At 39.5% G+C, this 24,462-nt stretch overlaps 1 protein-coding gene across 1 annotated transcript; it reads left to right on the top strand.

Annotated features, from left to right (window-relative positions):
- Positions 1–1,085: 1,085 nt before the first annotated feature.
- Positions 1,086–23,500, top strand: mst1rb (macrophage stimulating 1 receptor b). Its single transcript, XM_086086852.1, has 21 exons — positions 1,086–1,209; positions 3,842–5,140; positions 8,539–8,715; positions 8,809–8,931; positions 9,034–9,204; positions 9,322–9,482; positions 10,009–10,156; positions 10,234–10,370; positions 13,822–14,001; positions 14,115–14,214; positions 14,387–14,605; positions 14,690–14,836; positions 16,167–16,320; positions 16,488–16,577; positions 19,281–19,493; positions 19,558–19,638; positions 19,729–19,910; positions 20,009–20,118; positions 20,240–20,405; positions 21,175–21,311; positions 22,677–23,500. Exons 2-21 carry the CDS (start codon positions 3,935–3,937, stop codon positions 22,909–22,911), a joined length of 4,137 nt encoding a protein of 1,378 aa, XP_085942978.1. The 5' UTR covers positions 1,086–1,209; positions 3,842–3,934; the 3' UTR covers positions 22,912–23,500.
- Positions 23,501–24,462: the final 962 nt, after the last annotated feature.

Raw genomic sequence — 24,462 nt, forward strand, 5'->3', positions numbered from 1 at the left:
TAATTTCATCAAACCAATTTTAATGTCACACAGAGACAACCCAAACATATATAAAATGCAGTTTCTAAGTGATTGTATTTACCAGGGGGCTTTCCAATATGTTTGTACCCATTGTTACCTGGCTGAGCTCTTTGGCACTGTGATGTCATTTTCAGTCGACGGCAAGTGGAAAAATGGCCGCCACCTGAGATGGAGAATAACGGGAGGATTTAATAGGACTGTGTAAATATGAAGTAACAAGATTCTGAATTGTCATAAAGGGCAATAAGTCAGGTCTTTCATAAATGTAAGAAAATACTTTTAAATTCACATTAACAATACATTTCAAGAAAACAGTAAGATACAAAAAATTTGGCCTTTAAAATTCTATTTTGTTAAATAATGGGAAAATATAGATATTAAAATAATCGATTCATCGCTTTATGAATCAATACATATATTAGATTCGATTATTTTAAAACCCAGCCCTAATATTTAGCTGCTTGATTCATATATCACAAACACATTTAATCATAATGCTGTGTTATTGGGGGCGCGTATAGAATATATTATAAGGCACTTTTCTGACGTAACAAAGGAGGAAACGTGTTCCAAGTCCTGAAACGGGGACGGAGTGGTTCAGTGATAGAGTGGTTGTCTCCCAACCCAGAGGTTCTGGTTTCGATCCCATGCCATTGTGATCAAATCGAAGTACCCTTGAGCAAGATACTGATGCTTTGTCATCGCTATGTGAATGAGTAGTCGAATGTAAAGCGCTTTGAGGGCCTTGTAAGGAGGAAAAGGACTATCAAAATGAAGTATTTTTGTATTTTTTTCACTTAAGTTGATGGAATCACAATACATTCTACTTTTATAAACGTATTGATTCATCAATACAAACGTAGGCTATCTTTAATAAATACACCGTGCGAGTACTTATGCCACCTGTGTAAATTAATTAGACAGGTTTTTGCAATGAACCAGTAAATCTCATTTGGGCCCCCATGTGGCCGCCACCGGCGCAGCGGGCATCTGTCAAGTGAGGTGTGGGGAGGAGCAAACAGCACGAAACCAGCCGCGAACAGTGAAACCCAAACTATGACCCACTCCTCCGGGCGCGAGCCTATTCGCCACTCTCACTTTACGTGAAGTCTGAGACCAGAGAACTGATCACCGCGGCAGAACGGTTAAACAAGAACCAGCCTGCGATGGCGCTGACGACCTGTACAGGTAGGACGTCCCAACACGAACAAAAACAACTATCCAAATCAGCTAAACTGCATCACCATGATCAGGGCACTTTTTGACGTAAAACTGTGTACTGAATTAAATTTTGAAATCCCATTTTAGAGGTGTATTTCACATAAACAAGGTTTGAAACTTAGGTTTGGCGAATGTAATGCACTACTATTCTAATGATTAATTTTGTGTTCACGAGACGCATGAGACAAAATCTAATTAAGAAATAACAGCAATAAAAACATACAGCAGAGGTGATTACTGAACAAGTGCAATTTCTGTGCAATAATGAACGTTGATAATTGATGATGCAGGATGCTGCTACCAACTTACCAATAATTTGGGCTCCACCACATGAATTTCACAAGATGAATGTATTATTTTCTAAGGCCTCTAACAGTCATGGACCCTTATAATTTGCATAAAGTTTCTGTGCAGGTTTGCTTTGAAGGATACAGGAAAATAAATAATTCAGTAATCAGAAACAGCAGCCCCCCAAAAGTCATTGATTCCCAACTCTGCATCCTTTTCTTTCCATGCCCTCCCACTTAACGTAATAACTTGTTGCAGATCAGCTCGCCTCTTCAAATCCCAGTAGATGCCTTGCTATTGACTGATGAAGAATGGTGATCCTCTTTTGTCTAATCAGCAGTCAAGCAAGGAACCTAACACATTGTAACACGTTGATGGAAGTGTTTCATTGTGCAACTGCCATTTTCCAAATCATATGTGATGTGTAGACTAACGCTGATGGTTTCCAATACCACACCTTCTCAAACGGGGAATACAATTATTAAGCCTCCAGTCAAAGCTTTAAACTGATCTGTATATAATAATGTAAAAAAGATTCTGTATAATACTAAATGAAAATCTAGTTATAGTCATTTGTTACATTGATAGCAAACATATTCTGAAATAAATCAGTGGCATTAAAGTGTTCCCTACCAACCCTTGACTTTCAGACACTTACCTTCAACGTCTCTTTAGTCTGACCTGTTAAAATGTAACAAAACATGTGGCATCCATAAATTATTCACATAAATCACTATCCCAGACTGAATAATAACTCGGTGCCTTTTCAAAAAGTGAATGTGAAATATGTCTCGATAAAAGTACATTTTGGCTACTTTGCTTGCTTGCTGAAAGTACATGAAATGCTCAGACATGAACAGACAGGCAATTTGCTCGTGGCTCTCCTCAGACCATCCGTCCGTGGACATCATTTCCCTCGCCAGGCACGTAACGGTTGTGACATGAATGTCAACTAGAGGGGCCAGGGTTTGTGAGTACAGTTTTAGTGTGATGTACTGAGTTAATGATCGACTAAGTAATGTCTGCACAGGATGGAGTGCTTCCAAATGCTGCATTGTGTTGGGAAATAAGTGAATTATATTCTGTGAAACCAGAAATCTACTCTATTGATAGCATTACGCTATACATAATGCTATCAATAGTTTAATCATAACTCATTTCTATTTTATGACAGACCACAGCTGGTCTGATTCACTACAACATAATACTGTATTTACACAATAAAAACAGAGCCATGCTCGTACACATTGCTGATTGTAGTAAACTGTGAATGAAGTTATTTTTTAGTGTGACTTCCTGAAAATGTCATGTAGAATTGTCTTGTCATGTTTATGCCTCGCGGCACTGAACAGGATAAATGGTAGAGAAAATAGATAAGCGTTGTTCATTGTGATGGAGTCACCCTTGGCTTCTGATCATATAAAGTCGATTTTGTGCGTGGTTTATGCATTAAGGACAGATGAAAAAACAAATACATATTGGGCACTCAAGGCTGAAATAACCTAAAACCTTCAACATAGCTAATCAAATCAAATGTGTCTAATGCTAAAATGCTAAAATCATATTCTGATGTAACCCTACACTCTAAAAACAGTTGGGTCAAAAAGAACCCAACTATGGGTCAAAAACGGACCAATCCTCTACTTGGGTCAATTTGACCCAACTTTGAGTCAAGAAATTGGGTCTTTTAGTGTAAAACAATCCTTTACTTGGGTCAAAAAATTGGTTGGATCGAATTGCCCCGTAAAGTGGATCGGTCCATTTTTGATCCATAATTGGCTTACTTTTGACCCAACTGTTTTTAGAGTGTATAATGCCAAACATATCCCATTAAATACAAGACATTTTGATCCCTCTATTTCACGAGTATAGTATTTTCCCCCCCTGCTGAATATGATCTGACATGCATTTCACGGATAATCCATTAGAGGGCAGTATCACCCAGTTGATGGCTTTTCCAGCGACCTTGCAAGATCGCCCCAATTGAGAAAGGAGAGACACCTATACTTATTAAAAGTGGGAAATGTTCTTTCTGATTTTTGGAAATACTCATATGTTTGATATGTCTGTTTATTATAATGTTTTTGACAGTTATAAATGTACGAATTTAAAGCACTGTAACCAGATGTATCAAATATGACACAAATCAGAAGTCATATGTGGAAGTTGATTCTTGTTTGTTTGTTCAAAAGGACTACTCTATTTACAAAGAATCCACATTTTCTCTCATATATTTCATGGTTCAGGCTTTATATGGTTAAACAATGATGATGTGATTGTTTATGTACTCAATCTCGACTTTTCCTTTTAGATATCCTGCGCTGGTGTTAAAGATGCTTTTGTCCGGACGCCGTACCTGGAGGTAACCCTGAGTGCTGTTTGCCCCTCTGCATCCCAGGTGGGGATGGCAAGCTGGACGCCCCAGTGGGGGACGTGTGTCTGTCTTCAGACTCTGCTGGCCTTTGCCTTGGCCAGCTGTCCCTCATTGGCCCCGAACCCAGTCAACTTCTCTGTGGTTTACACCATGCCCTTTTTCCAAGCCTGTGGCCCAATCCAGAACATTGTCAACAACTCCTTGTACCAGGAGGTGTACGTAGCCTCTCAAAATGTCATCGAAGCTGTCAACAGAAGCTTGGAGAAGACATGGGCGCTTCGCACTGGGCCGGTGGGAAGTCCGGAATGTCAGGTTTGTGATCTGTGTCAAATTGACAGAGACCCCAACTTCCTGGAGGACACCAACAATCAGGTGTTGTTGTTGGACACCCTCTTTATGTATTTGTATTCCTGTGGAAGTTCCCAGTACGGTGTTTGCTATTTCCACCAACTCAACGTCAACGGAGAGCCGCCTTCCACCTCTAAGTGTTTGTTTCGAGCTGATTCAAACTCTGCCGCCTACTGTCCTGACTGCGTCGCCAGCCCTCTTGGCACCAAAGTCACGATGGTGGAGTTGGGCCACACGGTCTACTTCTTTGTTGCAGCGACTGTTAACGAAGGTGTGACTCAGCGCTACGGCAGGAAGTCTATTTCCGTGCGTCGACCACTGGCAACAGAAGATGGCTTCTACAGCGACGTTCGTGGCCTGACCGTCCTTCCCGGACTGAGGCGGACTTACCACATTGAATATGTCTACAGCTTTTTCACTCAGGAGTTTGTGTACTTCCTCTCAGTTCAAAGAGAGAGCCCAGACCAGGAATCATCTCCCTTTCAAACACGACTGGGCCGTCTTCCGCGGAACGAATGGGAGATGAAACGATACCGCGAGGTCATCCTGGAGTGCCGTTTTGAACCTAAGCGGCGGAGGAGGAACGTGGTCAATAAGCCCTACAAGGATGTGGTGTACAATGTCGTTCAGGCAGCACATTTCGGCAAAGCCGGCAGGGAGCTGGCGGAAGAGTTGGGGGCGGAGGAGGAGGACGACATCCTCTACGGGGTCTTCGCCGTCACGGATGACAATGGCGGTACAGAGCACGATTCAGCCCTGTGCGCCTTCCCCATGGACAATGTCAATGAAGCCATCGCAGTCGGAGTGGATGATTGCTGTGAATCTGGACCCGAGCAACTCTCCAGGGGACTTTGCCACTTGCAGCCTTGCGAAAGCTGTCCTCATGAGGTGAGTCAACTGCCATTACAGTGACTTGCATCTCGGGCTGCATATAATGCAGATGGGTTTTCTTTTGTCTTTCACTTTATAAAGGGACATTATGATCCAATTGAGCAGTTGTTGACAGAAATGTGCAGAGTTGTACTGAATGGGGAGGCTAAGTTTGGTTTCTTCAAGAAAAATCACGCCAAAAGGGGAGAGCCACAACAAACCATAGAATCTCCCAAATGCAATATCATGATTTAGATTTGTTTGGTTACGGACATCCATGACATCATTTCATTTTAATTCAAGATTCTTTTGTTAACTTTTTTATTTTACTGTCTTCAGTATCATTATCATGGGAAATATGTGTAGTTGTGCAATGTAATCGTAACAAGTTGCTCATAGGTCTGCTTAAGTTAGTGGGGATTGGCAGAATGAGTACAAGTGCACCAAATATGACTAATGAGAAGGCTGTAGTCAATGAATCAGTGTTTTCGCAGAAAAATCTGTCTGCGCTTCTAGAAGTGAAACACTTTTTGCCATTTACCATCATTGCTCATACAAGTATGCATTTCTGTGGGAATGCTGAAGCAGAAATTATTGTGATTTTTATAATCACATAATACTTCCGATTAAAATTTCAACTTGCTTTAAAAATTCACGCCTCCCGGGTTATATATCATCTGATTACTTACATTACAATTTAACGTTAAATATCAACTTTTCCCCATTCATGTTCAATGGGACAGACATTGAAATTTCATATCTCACATTCATATAGTGATAAAAAAAGGGGTTGTACTATGTTACTGGCTCATTCATTGTTTTCCAAAGTAAAAACAGATGTTTGCAAATGTCTTATTTTGATTAAACACAGATGATCTTCTTTCATGAAGGACTACAGAAATCAGTGAATAATTACTGTTGAGCTGCTGGAATCAGAGCATTTGGACAATTTTAAATAAGAAATGGTTCAAAACTGTTACTCGATTATTAAAATAGTTGTCGATTAACTCATTCACTCCCAGCCATTTTCAATGAAGCAACCCCCTTCTCTCCCAGCTGTTTTACTGGATTTGATTGTATTCTATTGCTATAAAAACATGAAACCTACCAAAAGATTAGAGTCCCTTCTTTCAGCAGGAATTTTTTTTTTCTATCTGTTATTGTTTTGCAGCAATTAGCATTACGATATAGCTAAGTTTCATCATTATTCAAAAATCTGTTTAGAACTGTGGGGAAATCGGCTTGTTTGCAACATGGCCCTGGTTGATCTCTTATACTCTGCTGCCACCTGCTGGCCGTTTTTGTAATAACTACCATTGCTTCACCCGTTCTCTGCAGTTCTGAGGCTGCATCAAAGCCTTCTGTGTGTTCTAGCATAAAAAAAATACATAAAAACGTATAAATAAATCTTTGGGACACTTAAAACATTTAAAATAGAACATTTATAGTTTTTTGGGAGCAAATGAGTTAATTTGACAATCGATTACTTGTCGATTAATTTTGACAGCTGTAGCGTTCGGTACCCCTTAAAAAAAAGCATGTCAGCCCTTAGGCGTCTGCAAAAGTGCCAACATCCAGTCCAACCCACTTTCACGCAGATTTATGACGCACCTCACACTAGACTTGTCTTGAGTTCACGCGTGGTAACCTGCCAGCACTGCGTAACACACTGAAATCTTGTTTTTTTTTCCATTTCTGAGTCAATCCAAACATCAGAGCTGCCAATTGCGCCACACTTGCCACACAAATATTAAATGTTTTTGCTATCATACCTGCTTGAGAAAACCACGTGATTCACCCCCAGTTCACTTTCAGGTTTACTCTGTGTCATGAAAACATGCTTAGCACCCGGCAAAATAGGTGAAGTTTATACATCGTGAAAATGAAACCTTTTTTTCTACCTATCGTTTACTGACTTAAAAAGTGATGTCACGTCAGCCTTTAGACCAGTATCTACTTCGTCCAAACAGTAAGACAAGCTGCTCTGTTTCTATAGCTACAAGGTAATATTCCTATTACTGTTGCAGCATCATTAATCTTGCAATAATAAATCTTCCATTTTTTCACGAGTCTTACCTTCTTGTGATTAAATGTGACTTATTCCTTCGTCAACGCGATTGGACTTTGGGCGTCTTCGCACAACTTCACAAATCCCCCCCCCCCCCGTAGCTTATTCTCACTGAAAAAAATGATTATTTTCAAGGCTTTTTTTTGCACTTTCTAAAATGTGTTAAGATGTCTAATAGGAAAGCAGTAATTGATCTCAAGGAAGTTTGGTGAAGTGATACATCTTGAGTCGACTGAGTGACCCTATAAAGCAGTTGCGTCAAAAATAACTAAAAAATTGACTAATCGGCTGCTGGGTCAATTTGAACCAATTTTATGTATTTAGTTTTTTTTTTTTGTTTTTTTTTTGTACATAAGTGGGTCTGTCCATTTTTGACATACATTGTTTTTTGTTTTTTTTGCCCAACTGTTTTTAGAGTGTAACATTTTTGTATGTTAGTGGAAGTTACGGCTAGAATTTAGGATTAGAAGAGTGTCCTCCCCATGTGCAGGTAAATGCGTAGTCACACTCTTTTCTTTTTCCATAATCAATTAATCTATAACCTGTATTTTTTCAATTATTAATATAAGTATAACTTTGTAAGATGAGTTTAAAACAGTCTTACAGTGTTTTGTAATAGTTTATGGTGTATACAGTATATACAGTTTTATGATTAATGTATGTAGCTTCCCCTAAGGTACGTGAGCACATTGAAGGAGGAACGTAGAAACATTTAATAATTTATTTCCCAGATCAATAACCTGTGGGACACAACAGCCACGTATCAAGTGTTCCGTTCAAGCTCAGATGACTGATGAAAAGAAAGTAAATCTATAGTGTCTGAATATTTTCCTAGACCTGTGGTTGTAACCTTGTTGGTGGTACTGAACCCCACCAGTTTCCTATGTGCCTTCACCAAACCCTTCTTTGATAATAATTTAAAAAAAGATTTATTTTCCATAAAAAAAGAAAAGAAAGAAAAAAAGATAGCTAGTTTTACTGGACTAGAATTGCTCAACTTATGCAAATTATGCAGTTAGGACACTGAATTCAACTCTATAGAGCACTTTAAAAACCACCGCTCTTTCTTCAAATGGAACCCAGGGGCAGCAGATACCATGAAAACAAAAGAGGCCCCAGAGTTGAACCCTGTGGAACACCATACATTCCTTTATACATGTGACTTCCTATTGCACATATTCACCCGACCACTTTCTTTTTTTGCTCAACATATTTAATATGAAGGGATTACAACAATAAAGAAATTACACAAAGTATCATCACAACAGTCACAAGTCGACTTCCGAGTATAATTGTCCCGTTCTGCGTGTGTGTCATCTGCGTCTGCTGCCTGTGGCCTTTTGACTAGAGCATGGAGAACAACGCCACATGCCGAGACCATCCAACCATGGTTTCCCAGCCTCACTACAGAGTGGACCTCTTCAACCGGCATATGACAAACGTCCTCCTCACCTCTCTGTTGGTGACCACAATCGACAACAAGACTGTTGCCCATATTGGCACCTCCACGGGTCGGCTGTTGCAGGTATGCCACATTTTCTTTTTAGCATGCTGCTGTGGCAATTGCATCAACAATAACACGTGTCGTTCTTATCTTAAATTGCTTTTGCGCTTGCAGCTGGTGCTGACAAGATCCAGCCCGATTATCTTTGCTAATTACTCTTTGGTGGAGAACCAAAGGATCTCATCCATTGCTGCAGTCTACTCATCAGAGTATCTCCTCTTTGTGGTAGGAGACAAGGTATAAGTGAAAATAACATCCCTAACTATGATAACAGAATTGAAAGAACAGGTCAGACTCTTTCTTCTCTGATTTACTTTGAATTGTTCACCTGTATTCCAGATGATTCAGGTTCCCCAGAGAGGACCGGGATGTCAACATTTCCTCACTTGTGCCATGTGCCTGACAGCCCCAAAGTTCATGGGTTGTGGCTGGTGCTCAGGGGAATGTTCATGGGGGAGTGAGTGCTCAAGTCAGTGGAGGAATGATTCCTGCCCACCACGGATCACCGGGGTTAGCCTTGTTCTCGATTTCTGAATTCAATATTCTAAGTATATAAAATATTAATCATTTCATACCCAATAGAGGTTGCATTTCCAAATAGTGCTAAATTCTGCTTTATTGACGCAGTTCTTTCCACGAACCGCTCCCCCCGATGGTCAGACAGAGTTAACAGTGTGTGGATGGGAGTTCCAGTCACCCCTAAGACCCGCAATTACCTCCAGAACCCACCAGGTTAGACTGGGACAGACATCATGCATTGTGCTTCCTGTCAAGAGTAACAACACACAGTGAGTGAACTATGTGAGCTTCAATTTGCTGAACAGTGCATCTGTTGTATTGGAAGTATTTATTCATATTGGTATCTTACATAGTGACGAATGACCCTCAGAATTTGCATGCTCTAAGTGTCAACTTCCTTTGTAGTCTACACTCGGTCTGGGCAATTTTTGGAAAAATAATCATCAGAATTATTTTTGATTGATAGTTTAACATAAAACCATTACAAAGTCATATCTTTTTTTTAATATATGTACTCAACACAAATATAAATGCAGCACTTCTGTTTTTGCTCCCCTTTTTTATTGGATGGACTCAAAGATCTAAAAATTTGATCACATACACAATATCAGCATTTCTAGTCAAATCAAGTCAAGTGTATTTATATAGCCCTTAAACAAAAGTGTTGCGTTTATATTTTTTGTTGAGTATGTGTATACTAGAAGATTAAGTGCACCCCTTGAAACATTTTAATCCTCTCAGATATTCCACAGACCTCCATACTGACCCAAATATTTTTGTGTACTGGTTTTTTAGCCTGGTGTGTAAGATTCGCACCGGGACCACTGACCTGTCCAAACCAGTCAACGTGACAGTGGAAGTGCATGAGGGCGAGGGAGGCATGAAGGTGGAGGGACGCTATACTATTGACGGAAAGGCAGAAATGCCTGGCTTTACTTTTCTGGTAACTTTGACTATTATGTTTGAGCTATCATAGCGTCTTTAGATATTTTCTGTCTTAGCTGATCAAGTTGTATTCAGATACCCAACATCACAGAGATCCAGCCCAACTATGGGCCTCTCATCGGGGGCACATTGATCACAGTTACTGGAGCTCACTTGGATGCCGGAAGGACGAAGAGAGTCACGCTCAATGATGTGCCCTGTCCTATAAAAAGGTCTGAAGTGTTATTGAATTTATTTTTATTTTTTTTTATTATTTTTTTTTATTTTTTTTTATTATTTTTTTTTTCCAGAGAGCTCAGTTCATTTGGTAATTTTACCGATTTGACATGTCATCATCATTGCTCTCTTTTTTTATTTATTTTTTATTATTTATTATTTATATATATATTTTTATACATTTTTATTTTGTATGTGGGTGTGTATGTGCGTGTGAGCGTGTATGTATTCACCTAAAACGTATTAAAAAATCCCATACCGTTCATCTAAACCGAACACTTCAGAATCCATTCAGAGTCGTGAGGCCATCAGGAGACCCGAGGAAGGACCAAAGAAAGGAAAGTGAAATCCATCACCGACCAGACACCACCCACCACCCACCACCCACCGGGCCCCCAACCAGAGTCCTTCACCAACCCCAGAAACATCTAAATTCCACCAAATCAGGGAGACCTCAAGAGACCAAAGGAGAGACTGAGGAAAGGAAGGAAGAACAGACGAAGCAGAGTGAGATCCACAGACACCAGCCTCCACCGATTCAACGACCAGAGGAAGAATCAGATTGTGTCTGAGTTTCGATAGATGTTGGTGTGGTGCCGTGCATGAAAATCTCCACCAAAGAGGGGAGCCGTCGACCCCCACCAGGACAGAGCCCCGAACCCCAGGCCCAGCGGGGAAAGGCCCTGGTTGTCGCTCCATCGTTCTTAGTGAAAGCTAACCCTGTTACTGAGTTCGCCAGCTCGCCGACTGGCGAAGTCTACCCTACACCTTGAATGTGACCCCACCCAGTGTATATACAAGTGTGTGTGTGTGGTGCATTAAAATTGGGAGCCAGGGGGGGGACAACACCTATAGAATTAACCCACAATATTCGGATTCACTGCATGCCAGTGGGTTAATTCTATAGGTGCTGTCCCCCCCTGCTCTGGGCGTGGGCGGGTCTGTGGACCGGTGGGGTGCCTGGCGGGCCTGCAGTGCCCTGCTGCGTTGGGTTGGGGGCGCGGGCCGTGTTGGGGCGGGGGGCGCTCCTGCTCCTGGGTTTGCTCTCTGGCCGGTGGCCCCGGCGGGGGCCCGGGGGTCGTCCTTTGGCGCTGCCGCGGCCTGGGGGGCACTGAGGTGTTGCGCTTGCTCTTTCCTGGCTGGGGTCGACGGCCCCCCTCTATGGTGGAGATTTTCATTCATGCCAGATCCACCACACCAGCATCTATTGAAACTCAGACACAATCTGCTTCTCCCTCAGGTCATTGAATCGGTGGAGGCTGGTGTCTGTGGATCTCACTCCTTCCTTTCCTCAAGTCTCTCCTTTGGTCTCTTGAGGTCTCCCTAATTTGTTGGAATTTAGATGTTTCTGGGGTTGGTGAAGGACTCTGGTTGGTGGCCCGGTGGGTGGTGTCTGGTCGGTGCTGGATTTCACTTTCCTTTCTTTTCTTTGGTCCTTCCTCGGGTCTCCTGACGGCGGTGTTCGGTTTAGGTGAACGGTATGGGATATTTTTAATAGGTTTTTGGTGAACTAATGAATACACACACACTCACACACACGCACACACACACATACATATTCTCACCCACATACAAAATAATTAAAAAAAAAGAAAAAAGAAGAGAAAAAAAAAGAAGAAGGAGAGCAATGATGATGACATGTCAAATCGGTACAATTACCGAATGAACAATACTGAGCTCTTAGAAAAAAAAAAGAATTAACCCACTGGCATGCAGTGAATCCGAATATTAACCCTTGGTGCCCATTGAGGGGAATCTTGAGGAGTTGGTGATTAAGGTGTCGTTTGATGTAGTCTGCTCGATCCTGCTGGCAGCAACTGGGTTCCTGACTATAAAAACATAACCATGAGTTACAAATTGCCAAATACAGAAACAGCAATGTAAGTTATCGCGATGTGGTGGCTCTCGCTAACAGGCAGAATTTATTAACCAGATTTAGGTTAAAATATTCTATACACGTAGACCATGTTTCTATAAATTTTGATATTTGTTTTTTATTTGAGGCAGATATTTTTTCCATTAAAATGTGATTTATGAGGAGGTTAGACCATTGGTCGATATTCAGAGTTTGTTTATTCTTCCAGTTAACAAGATATATATTTTTTTGCGATAGTAAGGGCTTCAAGTGTAGATTGAAATTGTTTATGTGGTAAGTCAGTTGTTGTTAGGTCACCTAGCAAACACAAGTTTGGAGATAAAGGTATCCTACAGTCCAAGATAGCAGAAAGTTTTTCTAAGACTTTAGTCCAGAAATACATAACCGGAGTGCATAACCCATAAAGCATGCAAATAAGTGTCTGTAGTGTTTTGTAAACACTGGAGACAAATGTCGGAGTCTGAGAGTCCCATTTTCTTCATCATATATTGAGTAATGTATGTTCTATGAATAATTTTACATTGGATAAGTTGTAAATTTGTGTGTTTTGTCAATTTAAATAAGTTTTCACAAACTTGAATCCAAAAGTCAGATTCCGGAGCTATAGACAAATCTGTCTCCCATTTCGAGATAGGTAAAGATATTTTATCAGTATATGAAAGTAAGGTTTTTTGTTGTCGGAGAAAGCTTGATAATATCTTTAGCTAAAACAGGCGTACCCCGAAGTGTTGGAATTTGTTTCTTTATCATACTTTTAACTTGCAGATAATGTAAAATAATTCCGTTTTTTTATCTTGTATTTTTGGAGCAAGGATGTATATGATATGAACATATTATCTGAGAAGAGATGGTGGAGATGTGTAATTCCTTTCTGCTCCCACACACCTAAATAAAACCATTGGTTGTTAATTTGAAAGTCGGGGTTATGCCATAGGGGAGAAAGCCCACAGGGCTCCACTTGGGCTTTTGTAATTTATAGTGCCTTCCACCAGGCAGTCAGGGTGGCGGAAATCATTGGGTTTTTAAAACAATGATGTCGCTTAATTGATGTTGTAATAAAGAGTAAATCTATAAGTCTGAGGTTATTACAATCCTTCTGTTCTAGTTCCAGCCAACAGTTAGTATCTCTGTTGGGTTGTGCCCATAGAATGATATATTATAGCTGTTTAGCTATATAGTAGTGCATAACATTTGGTGCCTCTAGACCTCCTTTGGATTTACTTTTCTGAAGAGTAGATAGACTAATCTTTGCTTCTTCTTTTTTTTATTCCAGTAAAATTTTGTAACGGTCGAGTCCAACAACTGGAACCAGTTAGCCGTAGGTTTAAATGGAATCATTGAGAAAAAATTGTTTATTTTGGGTAAAACTTTCATTTTAATGGTGGCTATTCGTCCTATTAGAGAAATAGGAAGATTATTCCAGCACTCCCAGTCACTATAGACGCTATCCAGAAGTGGAGTAAAGTTGAAATGAATTAAATCAGTTAATTTAGGTGTTATTGACATTTTTATGTACTGATGTATTCCTTCCCTATTTAAGTGTCAACTGTCATCTGTATACCTATTTGCAGAGTCACAATGCCTAAAGGCAATATGTCCTCCATCATCTGTCTGTCCCAGCCCATCTCAGAGGTGAGGGACGTACCTCTCAGTGTTTTCATTGACAAGTCTCGTGTCATCACTACAAAGGTTTTTTACTACAAAGAAAACCCCAAGATTACAGCCGTCCTGCCTGATTGTAGCTTTGACAGGTTGGCCTATTAAACAGCAAACAAGTAACTGTCCATACTGAAGTGTAAGACTGCGTATGGCGCAGTAGAATACCTGCTATTGGAATATAACAATTTCTTAAATGTGTCTCTAGGGGATCCAATATTTTGATTGAAGGAGAGAACCTGGATTCTGTTTACCGTACCATCATCCACTTCAAACCCAATGAGAGCCACCTGAAGCCTGTGACAAGGGTATCACAAATGACGAATGACTCCTGAATTAAACTTCCTTGAATAAAAGCTGTTTTTATTTTTGTAATTTTGGATCATGTTGCACAGTGCATTCAACCCCAAATGTTCTTATGTATAAGATTATGCGTACGCTTTTCAAATATCTACTCTAATGTCTATTATTTCTTACTAGGAATGCATTGGCAAGGCCTTATCCTCTAGGATGGAATGTGTCACTCCTGTATTTCCAAGGGATGAGACAGAGGAAGGAGAGCTTTCCTTCGACATGGACGGAGCAATGGGACTTTGGAACCAAGAGTTTTCCTACCATCCTTATGGCGAGCCGATACCCTTTGAAACAGAGGGACATGAGCTGCATTTGTACCCGGGGTTTGATGAAGTGTCACTGCATGTAAAGATGAATCGCTGTCTGTTGATAAATAGTCAATAGTCGGACTTCCCGTTATAATGTTATGATTTTCCTCATTGTCCATAGCATCAGAAGCTAAATCTGGTTAGCTCCTGTATGACCATCATTATGACAGTAGCGGGTGTTGATTGTGATGCGAAAGTCCTGGATAATGAGATCACCTGCAGGATACCCAAAAACATAACCATCCCAAATGAGGGACTGCCTGTGAAGGTCAGTCTGGCGGACACTTTCTACTATGGCGGGCTGTGTTCTGTTTCCAAAAGTCACTACAAAGACCCTATTATGAACTAAACCTAATTATTTAATAAACACTGAATTCAAACACTGAACTAACTCAATCGTTAAATCTTAGATTCCAAAATGTCTGCATAAACCATAAAGATAACATTTTCAGAAAGAATAAACATAACATTGGATTATTACAGCCGCTACCGTGAGTCTTCAGGAAGTCAGTGAACAATTTCAAAAAAGAGCCCCAAGCTGCAAAAATACGATTAGACTTGTGGAATGAACAACCAAAACAAAACATGTTAATTAGTGAGCTGTTTAGACAGAGCCATGCAGCTGCATCCCTGTTTCTCATTCACAGAGCCTTTCATTTACTTTGGATGGTGAAAATATCATCACATTTACTGTACTTTATCGAAACAAAAATGACATTGGATCAAAAATGATGACTGTCACCAAGGTGCAGATCAGATTAGTAATAAGCACTGCTTAGTTTAGACAGTCAGACGATCGAGACGAAAACACAAATCAGGACGAATCTTTACCGCCATCTTGCTGCATGTAATGTAGGCTCTTACAGTATAAATATACATGTAAACCTTTTTAGGGAGGTGTCAATTACTCACAGATTTTTACAATCAGGGCCAGGGCTGGTGGTGAAAAACAAGCGTTCACTGTAAATGTACTCATAATAGTCACACACAGAATATTATTGTGCATGACTTTTGCCTATAGCCTTCATGGCAGTTTGGCATGGGTCACCAACATGGTGCCGGTGGGCAGCAGATAGCCATAAAAGTTACACAAGTAGCCTGTTCGGAAAATAACTCACCAGTGACGGAACATTGTCATTTCCTAGGAATGTTGTTAGAAGGGATCATTTCAAAATGTAAACAGTCATTGAGATTTATAGAACTAAAGTGCTGCATGTTGATATTTACCCTGTTAATTCAGCACTGTTAATCACCGTATTCATCTCTATGAATATCATTACGGTAATAATTATTAACATATCATTAAAGGTACCGGTTTCAGAAATGTGTATCAAACTGTTTTTGTTCCTTTGATGTAGTCACAAGAAGTAGCTCTGAGATTAAAAAATAAATGCTGATTTCTGCTCTTGTGGGTTCTTGAGCCCTAAACTTGCCCATGGATTGAAATCTGATTTACACATCCATATATATGTGCACATATACAAGAAAGGAAAATCATCCATTTTTGCTAAATAGATTTAGAAATGTATCTGCTTCTTGAAAATGTTGCAATGAAACTTTCTTCAAAACGAATGACAGACTGTATAATGGCTTTCCAGATCTCCATTAATGGGCAGGTCCACAATGTGGGCACAGTAATAAGGGTGAGCAACCACTACATGGTAGGGATAGTGCTGGGGATCCTCACAGCTCTGGTGGCCGGGGCAGTGCTGGCCTTCGCTGTCATGAAGCACTTGAGGAAGAAAAAGAAAGGTAGGCTGCGTGGACCTTGATCACACCTGTTTATACAACAGCGACCAGCGTGTGTTGTTGAAGTATGCAAGTCTCTCAACCAGAACATCCTTGGTGTTTCATTCTCTATATTTGTCCGTGCACTTCACGAGTGGTTGATAATTAAAACAATGTGAAATGTTTTTCAGCTTCCATGGTGGAGAGCCGTTTGACCCACAGTGCTAGCCGTTCTGGGACAAATAGTGTCGAGTTGTCACCGGTTGGGGACTACAGGAGAGGTGACGTTCTGACTCAAAAACTCCTTATACTGAACTTGACAGTGAACTGGTTGCCAGTCTGGCTGTGTGAGAAAAGGGTTGTAATAGTTTTGGATTTTTCATTATAGGTCGTTTTTATTTCATTTTCACTTTCATTTTTTTTTACATTCAGTTAGTTTTAATTAGAGGAAGTTTGTTAGTTTTTATTCATTATGTCAATTTTTTTCGAAATTGCTTAATAAAAAAGTTTAAAAAAAATTGTTTTAGTATTACTTCTTTTTTTAAATATATGGAGTATTTGTCGAGTACAAGATAAATAAATAAAAAGTCACGAAGTATTGTGTACTAAAGTAAAATAATGTTCAACCTTTCTTCTTCTTGTGTGTGAGTTTGTGCTCATTAATTCACCTGAAACCTATAAAAAAAATCCCACACCCTTTACCTAAACCGAAGACTTCAGAATCCCGCTAGAGTTGTGAAGTTGTCAGAAGACCCGAGGAAGGATCAAAGAAAAGAAAGGAAAGTGAAATCCAGCACCGACCAGACACCACCTACTACCCACCGGGTTACAAACCAGAATCTTTTACTGACCCCAGAAACATCTAAATTCTAACAAATTAGGGAGACCTCAAGAGAACAAAGGAAAGACTAAAGAAAGGAAGGAAGGATAGATGAAGCAGAGTGAGATCCACAGACATCTGCCTCCACCGGTTCAACGACCAGAGGAAGAAGCAGGTTGTGTTTGAATTTCGGAAGATGCTGGTGTGGTGGATCTGGCATGCATAAAAAACCTCCACCAAAGAAGCGAGCCATCGACCCCGGCCAGGACAGGGCAAGTACAACCCCCCCAGAGCCCCCCAGGCCACTGCAGTGCCAGGGCACAACCCCCGGGCCCCGCGGGGGCCACCGGCCGGAGAGCAAACCCAGGAGCCCAGAGATTTTTTCCATTAAAATGTGATTTATGAGGCGGTTAGACCATTAGTCGATATTCAGAGTTTGTTTACATTTCCAGTTAACAAGAATAGTTCTTTTGGCGATAGCAAGGACTACGAGTGTAGATTGAGATTGTTTACGTGGTAAATCAGTTGTTGTTAGGTCACCTAGCAAACACAAGCTTGGAGATAAAGGTATCCTACATCCCAAGATAGCGGATCGTTTTTCTAAGACTTTAGTCCAGAAATACATAACCGGAGTGCATAACCATAAAGCATGCAAATAAGTGTCTGTAGTGTTTTGTAAACACTGGAGACAATGTCGGCGTCTGAGAGTCCCATTTTTTTCATCATGTATTGAGTAATATATGTTCTATGAAAAAATTTATATTGGATAAGTTGTAAATTTGTGTGTTTTATCATTTTAAATAAGTTTTCACAAACTTGAATCCAAAAGTCAGATTCCGGAGCTATAGACAGGTCTGTCTCCCAATTCAAGATGGGTAAATACATTTTATCTGTGTACGAAAGTAACTTATATATTTTTGAGAAGTTTTTGGTTGTTGTCGGAGAAAACTTTGTAATATCTTTAGCTAAAACAGGCGGTTGGACGTACCCCGAAGTGTTGGAATTTGTTTATTTACCATATTTTTAATGCGCAGATAATGTAAAAAAAAAATAAAATCTGTTTTTTATTTTGTATTTTTGAAGCAAGTTTGTATATGATATAAACATATTATCTGAGAAAAGATGGTGGAGATATGTATTTCCCTTCTGCTCCCACACACCTAAATAAAGCGATTGATGGTAAATTGAAAGTCAGGGTTATGCCATATGGGAAAAAGCCCGCAGGGCTCCAATGGGCTCTTTGCATAAATCCACAAATTCCTGAACTCAGTACCACTCCTTCAATTCCTGTCTTTCATGATTGGACAAACTGATTAATCCAGGTATGGCTGACCTCAGTAACCATGACGACAATGGCCAGACACACCTGGATTAATCAGTTTGTCCAATCATGAAAGACAGGAAATGAAGGAGTGGTATCGAGTTCAGGAAGTAGTGGATTTGTGCAAAGAGCCCATTGGGATTTTGTGACTTCTAGTGCCTTCCACCAGGCGGTCAGGGTGGAGGAAATCATTGGATTTTTAAAACAATTGTGTCGCTTAATCAATGTTGTAATAAAGAGTAAATCTGAAAGTCTGAGGTTATTAGATTTCGTGAAGTCTTAGTGACAGATGACTTTTCTTAATAACCTTTTTTCTGTGCTCTTCTTAGTAGTCTCTCTGAATCTTCACCCCACAAAAATTTGTTTGTTATAATTAATTTTGGGAGGAAGTTTGTTCATTGTAGTTTAATTCATTTTAGTTTCATTTCAGTTTAGTTTTAGTATTTGTTTTTGTTTTTTATTAAAGTATTTGTCAAATACAAGAAAATAAACTCTTAAATATTTTTAATACAGTAAATTAAACTACAATTCCCAAAAGAATGTTCAACCTTCCCTCTTCTGTGCGGCCGAACAGTAATATCAAAATGAATAAGCTCATGTATGATATTAACTGGCAAAGACGAAAACTAAAGGACATTTTCACGCTAATTTTAATTTGTTTTAGTTAGGTTTGTAAACATAAAATATAGTTCCAGTTGCTTATTCATTTTTTTAAAGAATTTTTGTTTGTATTTTTATAAATTTTAAAAATTTGTAATTTAAAAAAAAACTAGTTTTCGTGAACTAATAACCTTGGTGACAGATGACGTTTCTTCATAACCTTTCCTCTGTTTTTCTTTGTAGTATCGTTGAATGCTCCAAGTCCCGTTGGTGGGCCTGTGGCCTTCCCCAGCCTATCCTACGCTGCAGGCAGTATCGACATTACTCTCACTCCTCTAATGGCTGCAGAGAAAATTTCCATTTCCAGTTTCAGGCCAGAGTTATTGGAGGAGGTTAAGGATGTTCTTATTCCTGCTGAAATGCTCCTTGTGCAACACCATCGGATCATTGGCAAGGGTAAGAAAAAACTCAAGTACATTTGGGGGAGATGATTCTGTGCCATTTTCTGTCTTTCCTGCAGGTCATTTTGGAACAGTCTATCATGGCTACTTCACAGACCACAGCCACAGAGAAATACACTGTGCTGTCAAGTCTTTGAATAGTGAGTCGTGTTTGTGTTAGTTTATGATATGAGCAATTTCAAGGGTTTTACTGAGTGGTCATTTTAAAAACAATCATTGCGTGTGATTAGGAATAACAGATGTTGAGGAGGTGGAGCAGTTTTTGAAGGAAGGAATCATAATGAAGGGTTTCCATCACACCAATGTGCTGTCTCTGCTGGGAATCCTCCTGCCACAGGAAGGTCTTCCTCTGGTGGTTCTGCCATATATGAAACATGGAGACCTGCGCCACTTCATACGCTGCGAGAAGAGGGTGTGACTTCCAACAGTGGATATTCTTGATCTGAATCAAACGCAAAGCAACACTCCTATCTGATTGCATTCATTGTGACTGCCATGTGTTCTGTTTAGAACCCCACTGTGAAAGATCTTATTGGCTTCGGACTGCAGGTTGCCAAGGGGATGGAGTATTTGGCTCAGAAGAAGTTTGTGCACAGAGATCTCGCAGCACGCAACTGCATGTAGGTTAAAGAGACTTGCAAAAAAAAAAAAAATCATACCCACTACATATAGTTGTGCACATAAGTTTACAAGTATGTAAACTTTTTAGCACAACCGTAATATTTTGGTTTTCTATCTTAGGTTGGATGAGTCTTATACAGTCAAGGTGGCAGACTTTGGCATGGCCAGAGATGTTTTTGATAAGGAGTACTACAGTATTCAAGATCACAGAAAGGCTAAACTACCTGTCAAATGGATGGCCATTGAAAGTTTACAGACACAGAAATTCACTTCTAAGTCTGACGTGGTAAGCAAAACAATTTTCTTTTCTTTTTTTTTACCAAAAGCATTTGAGACATAACACCCATGATGTTATCAATAAACTTACTTGTCACAGGCCACACCAAATGGCAAATAATCTTTTAATTCACACAAAATTATCAAAACTAATTTCCCACTGCTGCAATATGACCTATGCAAGAAAATACCACATGGAGCAACAATACCATAGCCGAACTTTGGCTGTTGCCTCAGAAGAGGAATTGTAAACTGAATGTGATCTGATTTCATTGGTTGAGAAGTCAAACTTCCAAAACGTTGAAAGGGTTCAAATCTCGGATGATGTCCTTACCTGTTATTGGAATGGACTTTCCAGTGATATTTTAACACTTCATGAAAATTTGGGGTCAATATATTTTTCCTACGGTACTGGTTGCCATGGACATTTGAAAGATGCAAGTAGCAAAACTTTAAACCCCTTTTTCTCAAAACTCGGGATTTCAACCTGCCAACATTAAAATTGCTGTAACTTTGTCAATTTTTGAGGTACGTCCATGTACTATATATCATTTGAAAGGGAATTAAGTATATGTGAATATCTCAATTTTGATATATATATTTTTTTTTACACGAGGACCCTTTTGCCAGATATATGCTATATGTGATTTAAATACCATACACCCTTCGAACATTGTCCTCCTTTCCATTGCCAAGTTTCAATTAATTACTGGGTGCATAATAGTATGCATGGTGTTGCATGTATTGATATTTTGTCACTTTTGGTGTCTTGGGGGCAGTGGTCCTTTGGCGTGCTGATGTGGGAGATGCTGACCAGAGGTGCAAGTCCTTACCCTGAAGTGGACCCGTATGACATAACGCACTACTTATTGAAGGGCAGGCGGCTTCCCCAGCCTCAGTATTGCCCTCATCCTTTGTAAGTGGTACAATAAAAAAATGATTTGTTGAATTGTCAGTCATTGCTATGGCCGCTGTCTCAGTCAGGCTACTGATTTCATCCAGTAATACTACCGGTAGTTCTTCTTTATGCGTACTCACAAGATGGAGGAGAATAGGTAGACGCTTGGCAGTATGTACATATGGTGACTCAGTAGTGTGAAATCTGTAAATTGTCCACCACTTGGTAATTCAGCATGTTTAGCAATGCTGTGTTTGAGTTTTGTAGTTAATATGTACAACAGACACACTGGAGAAATGTTACCATGAAACATGTTTTCTTTAGAAGATATTGTAATGACAAATCCCTTTGCATGTGATAGATTAGAATAGATAAGACATTCATTCTTCATTATTTCAGGCAGTATTTCCCAACCTTCACTGAGCACCCATTTTACATCTGAATTTTTTTCCCGAAATGTGTGAATACTGAAATCATGATGATCTCATTGAATTTGCTCCCAAATTGACTTGCATAGTGAGCCTGCTAAAATGAGCACACAGCTGATTGCTACATTGCTAATTTGATCATTATAGTTAATTTGTCAAAGAAATGGGACAAAATATGTGGCTCACCCCAGGACAGGACAGAATTGAATTGAGAAAAACCCTACAATCATTACAATTCAACTGAATTTGAATTGAGTTGGCAAACTGGAGGCAGAATTGAAATGCCATGAAATTCAAAGAAATTCATGATGCATTTTTTCCCCATTTAAATCATTTATTTAATTCATTTGTAAAAGAAAGAAAAGAAAATATAAAACAAAGGATCAGAAAGAAGACAAGTCTTACTGTCTCTGCCCCGTTTCTCCCCAGAGTTCAGTTACAAGGTAAAGAAGTAATAAAAAAAACATTAAAATAAATAAATAACGTTTATTCAACAATGAAGCTTTGCAATAAGCAACATGAATTTCACACAAATATTATTTTAGGGACTTTATGTACATAGTACTTAATTTTAGTAAATTGTACAGTGCAGTAATTGTTTTTCTTAATATTAAAAGCCTACTCAGATAAAACATCATTAAAATGATAAAAACATTTTGAAATTGTTTCATAATATTGTAATACAGCACTTCATTTCCCATAATACCTTGCTTTATCTAAGTCTTTATAATGGCTGCCCAAACATTTTTGACATTGTGTTTGGAGCACACTAGTGAAATACACTGTCTATTTCTCACTTATATGTAATGAGAATGAGTTTCTCTCAATTGCATTAAATTCAATTCAACATCCTGTGGGTGGAGTCGATCAAATCCACTCATCAAATTGAATTGAATTCTGAAATTCTGAATTTTGCACAGCCCTCCCTTACTCAAAGTGATTTTTGTTATTTCAGGTATAGCATTATGCTCGAGTGCTGGGACCCTGATCCAGAATTGAGGCCTAACTTTGCTACGTTGGCGGCAGCCGTCACCACCATCCTCTCAAGCCTGGAGGGAGAACACTACATCAGTCTGAATGTCACATATGTCAACCTGGACCAGCCGAGGCCCTACCCAGCGCTCACTGAGTCTGCTGACGAATATGACTCCACGGACGCTGATAGTGACGCGGGCTCAGTCTCTTCCTGATCCTTTCCCTTCAAATTTACTGGGCATCTAAACACAAGAAGACAAAAACTCAAGTCAAGTGTGTTTTACACTTAAGTGGCTAATACACTAATGGTCCATTGTGTGTGTGCGCAGGAGTTTTTATGGGACAGTAAAAAGCTTCCATAGCACCACTCCAACACTACTAGTGCGGCCTATTCATTCTACTAGTGTACTGAATAGTCTTGCTAGTGAAGACACAGTGTACAATTAGTTGGATATCAAGGATATCGAATAAATGCTCAAACGGCTTTCCATATATCTGAATATGAAATTCACACGTTTGATTTTAATTCTCCTGCAGTCCAGTGATTGTTCTGTAAACTTGGATGAAGTTCCTAAACTAAATCTGATATTTTTCATATTTGCCACATGTCTTTAAAATAGTGTAATAAATTAAAAATATTTATTTGTTTATAATTTGTTATGATTTGGGTGCTCCTTGTAAACGTTTTGTTTGATGTGTATCATTAGAGTGACCACTAGAGGGCAACATTGCGTTACATACTTTCTCGGCTGGAACGCCTCAATCTGATTCTGCTCTATTGCAGTAGCATAGCAACACAAATGACTCCAGTCTAACACCCATCGTCGGTAAACAAGCAATGTAGATACATCACGGGTTATTAAAACCAGTCAAAGACAAACAAACAGAGTAGGCACTATTTCTTTTTTTTCTGTCACTCATTTACTTTGCCCTGAAGATTTAGCAGAAGCAAGCTACTGCATTTTCAATTAAAAGACCAGATGAAACAGTCAGAGTTGACAACCGCTCTGTCATTCTCTCAAATTAACCCAACACACATCTCCCCCTGCATAGGTACAGACTCGCGGCACTATGTACACCTCTCACTCACTCACTGGAACAAAGAAAACCAAGAGGGAAATAAACATGTTTTTTATCCTGCCAAGGAGTAGCGAGGCCTTTGATATCAAGAAAAATTGAACCCGATGAAGATGTCAAAATTCTTCAGTGCAAAGCCCACAGATACTTAACTCTCAGATCATCTCAAAGCATTTCTCCTGAGCCGGGTTCACCGTAAGGTCCTTTAGTTAAGGCCCTTTGATGTCTATATTATCCACATTGTAAATGTTTCCTCTTTTCCCTCTTCTGTGCTGTATGTGTTTTTAATGTCAATATCATCAGAAATCACTATTGGGTTTGAGCAGACTTTTAAGTTTGCAAAGAAGGGGCATGAATCAGATTGCTTAAAAGTGGTATTTAGTGGACCCTCTAAAAATCTGAGTTCATCAAAAGGGAGGTAAAATAAATAAAATAGTAAAAACATATTTAGGAATCACTTTTTCTACAGATACAGTTACAGTCGTTATAGTTATATAGTCGATATAGTTCAAGTTTACACAACAAGTGCATGTTTCTGCATAATGTAATTTGAGGGTTATTCCTATTATCACAATTTTTTGGTGGTGACAGAAAATGTCCTCCAATTCTGGAATGACCCATATACTGTAAACACGGCAGTAGCATTTGTGTCATCATTTATAGAGGTTGTTCATCCATGTAACCCGATG

This window comes from Leptonotus elevatus, chromosome 10, assembly GCF_054856555.1.
Source record: "Leptonotus elevatus isolate MCC_2025b chromosome 10, RoL_Lele_1.0, whole genome shotgun sequence".
Classification (NCBI taxonomy): domain Eukaryota; kingdom Metazoa; phylum Chordata; class Actinopteri; order Syngnathiformes; family Syngnathidae; genus Leptonotus; species Leptonotus elevatus.

What these genes read in the sequence shown, in the direction of transcription:
- mst1rb (XM_086086852.1), top strand. Translation starts at nt 3,935, where the DNA reads ATGGCAAGCTGGACGCCCCAGTGGGGGACGTGTGTCTGTCTTCAGACT. An exon ending in TCTTTGTGGTAGGAGACAAG is followed by an intron (nt 8,932 to 9,033) that starts GTATAAGTGAAA and finishes CCTGTATTCCAG; the next exon opens with ATGATTCAGGTTCCCCAGAG. An exon ending in GTCAAGAGTAACAACACACA is followed by an intron (nt 9,483 to 10,008) that starts GTGAGTGAACTA and finishes CTGGTTTTTTAG; the next exon opens with CCTGGTGTGTAAGATTCGCA.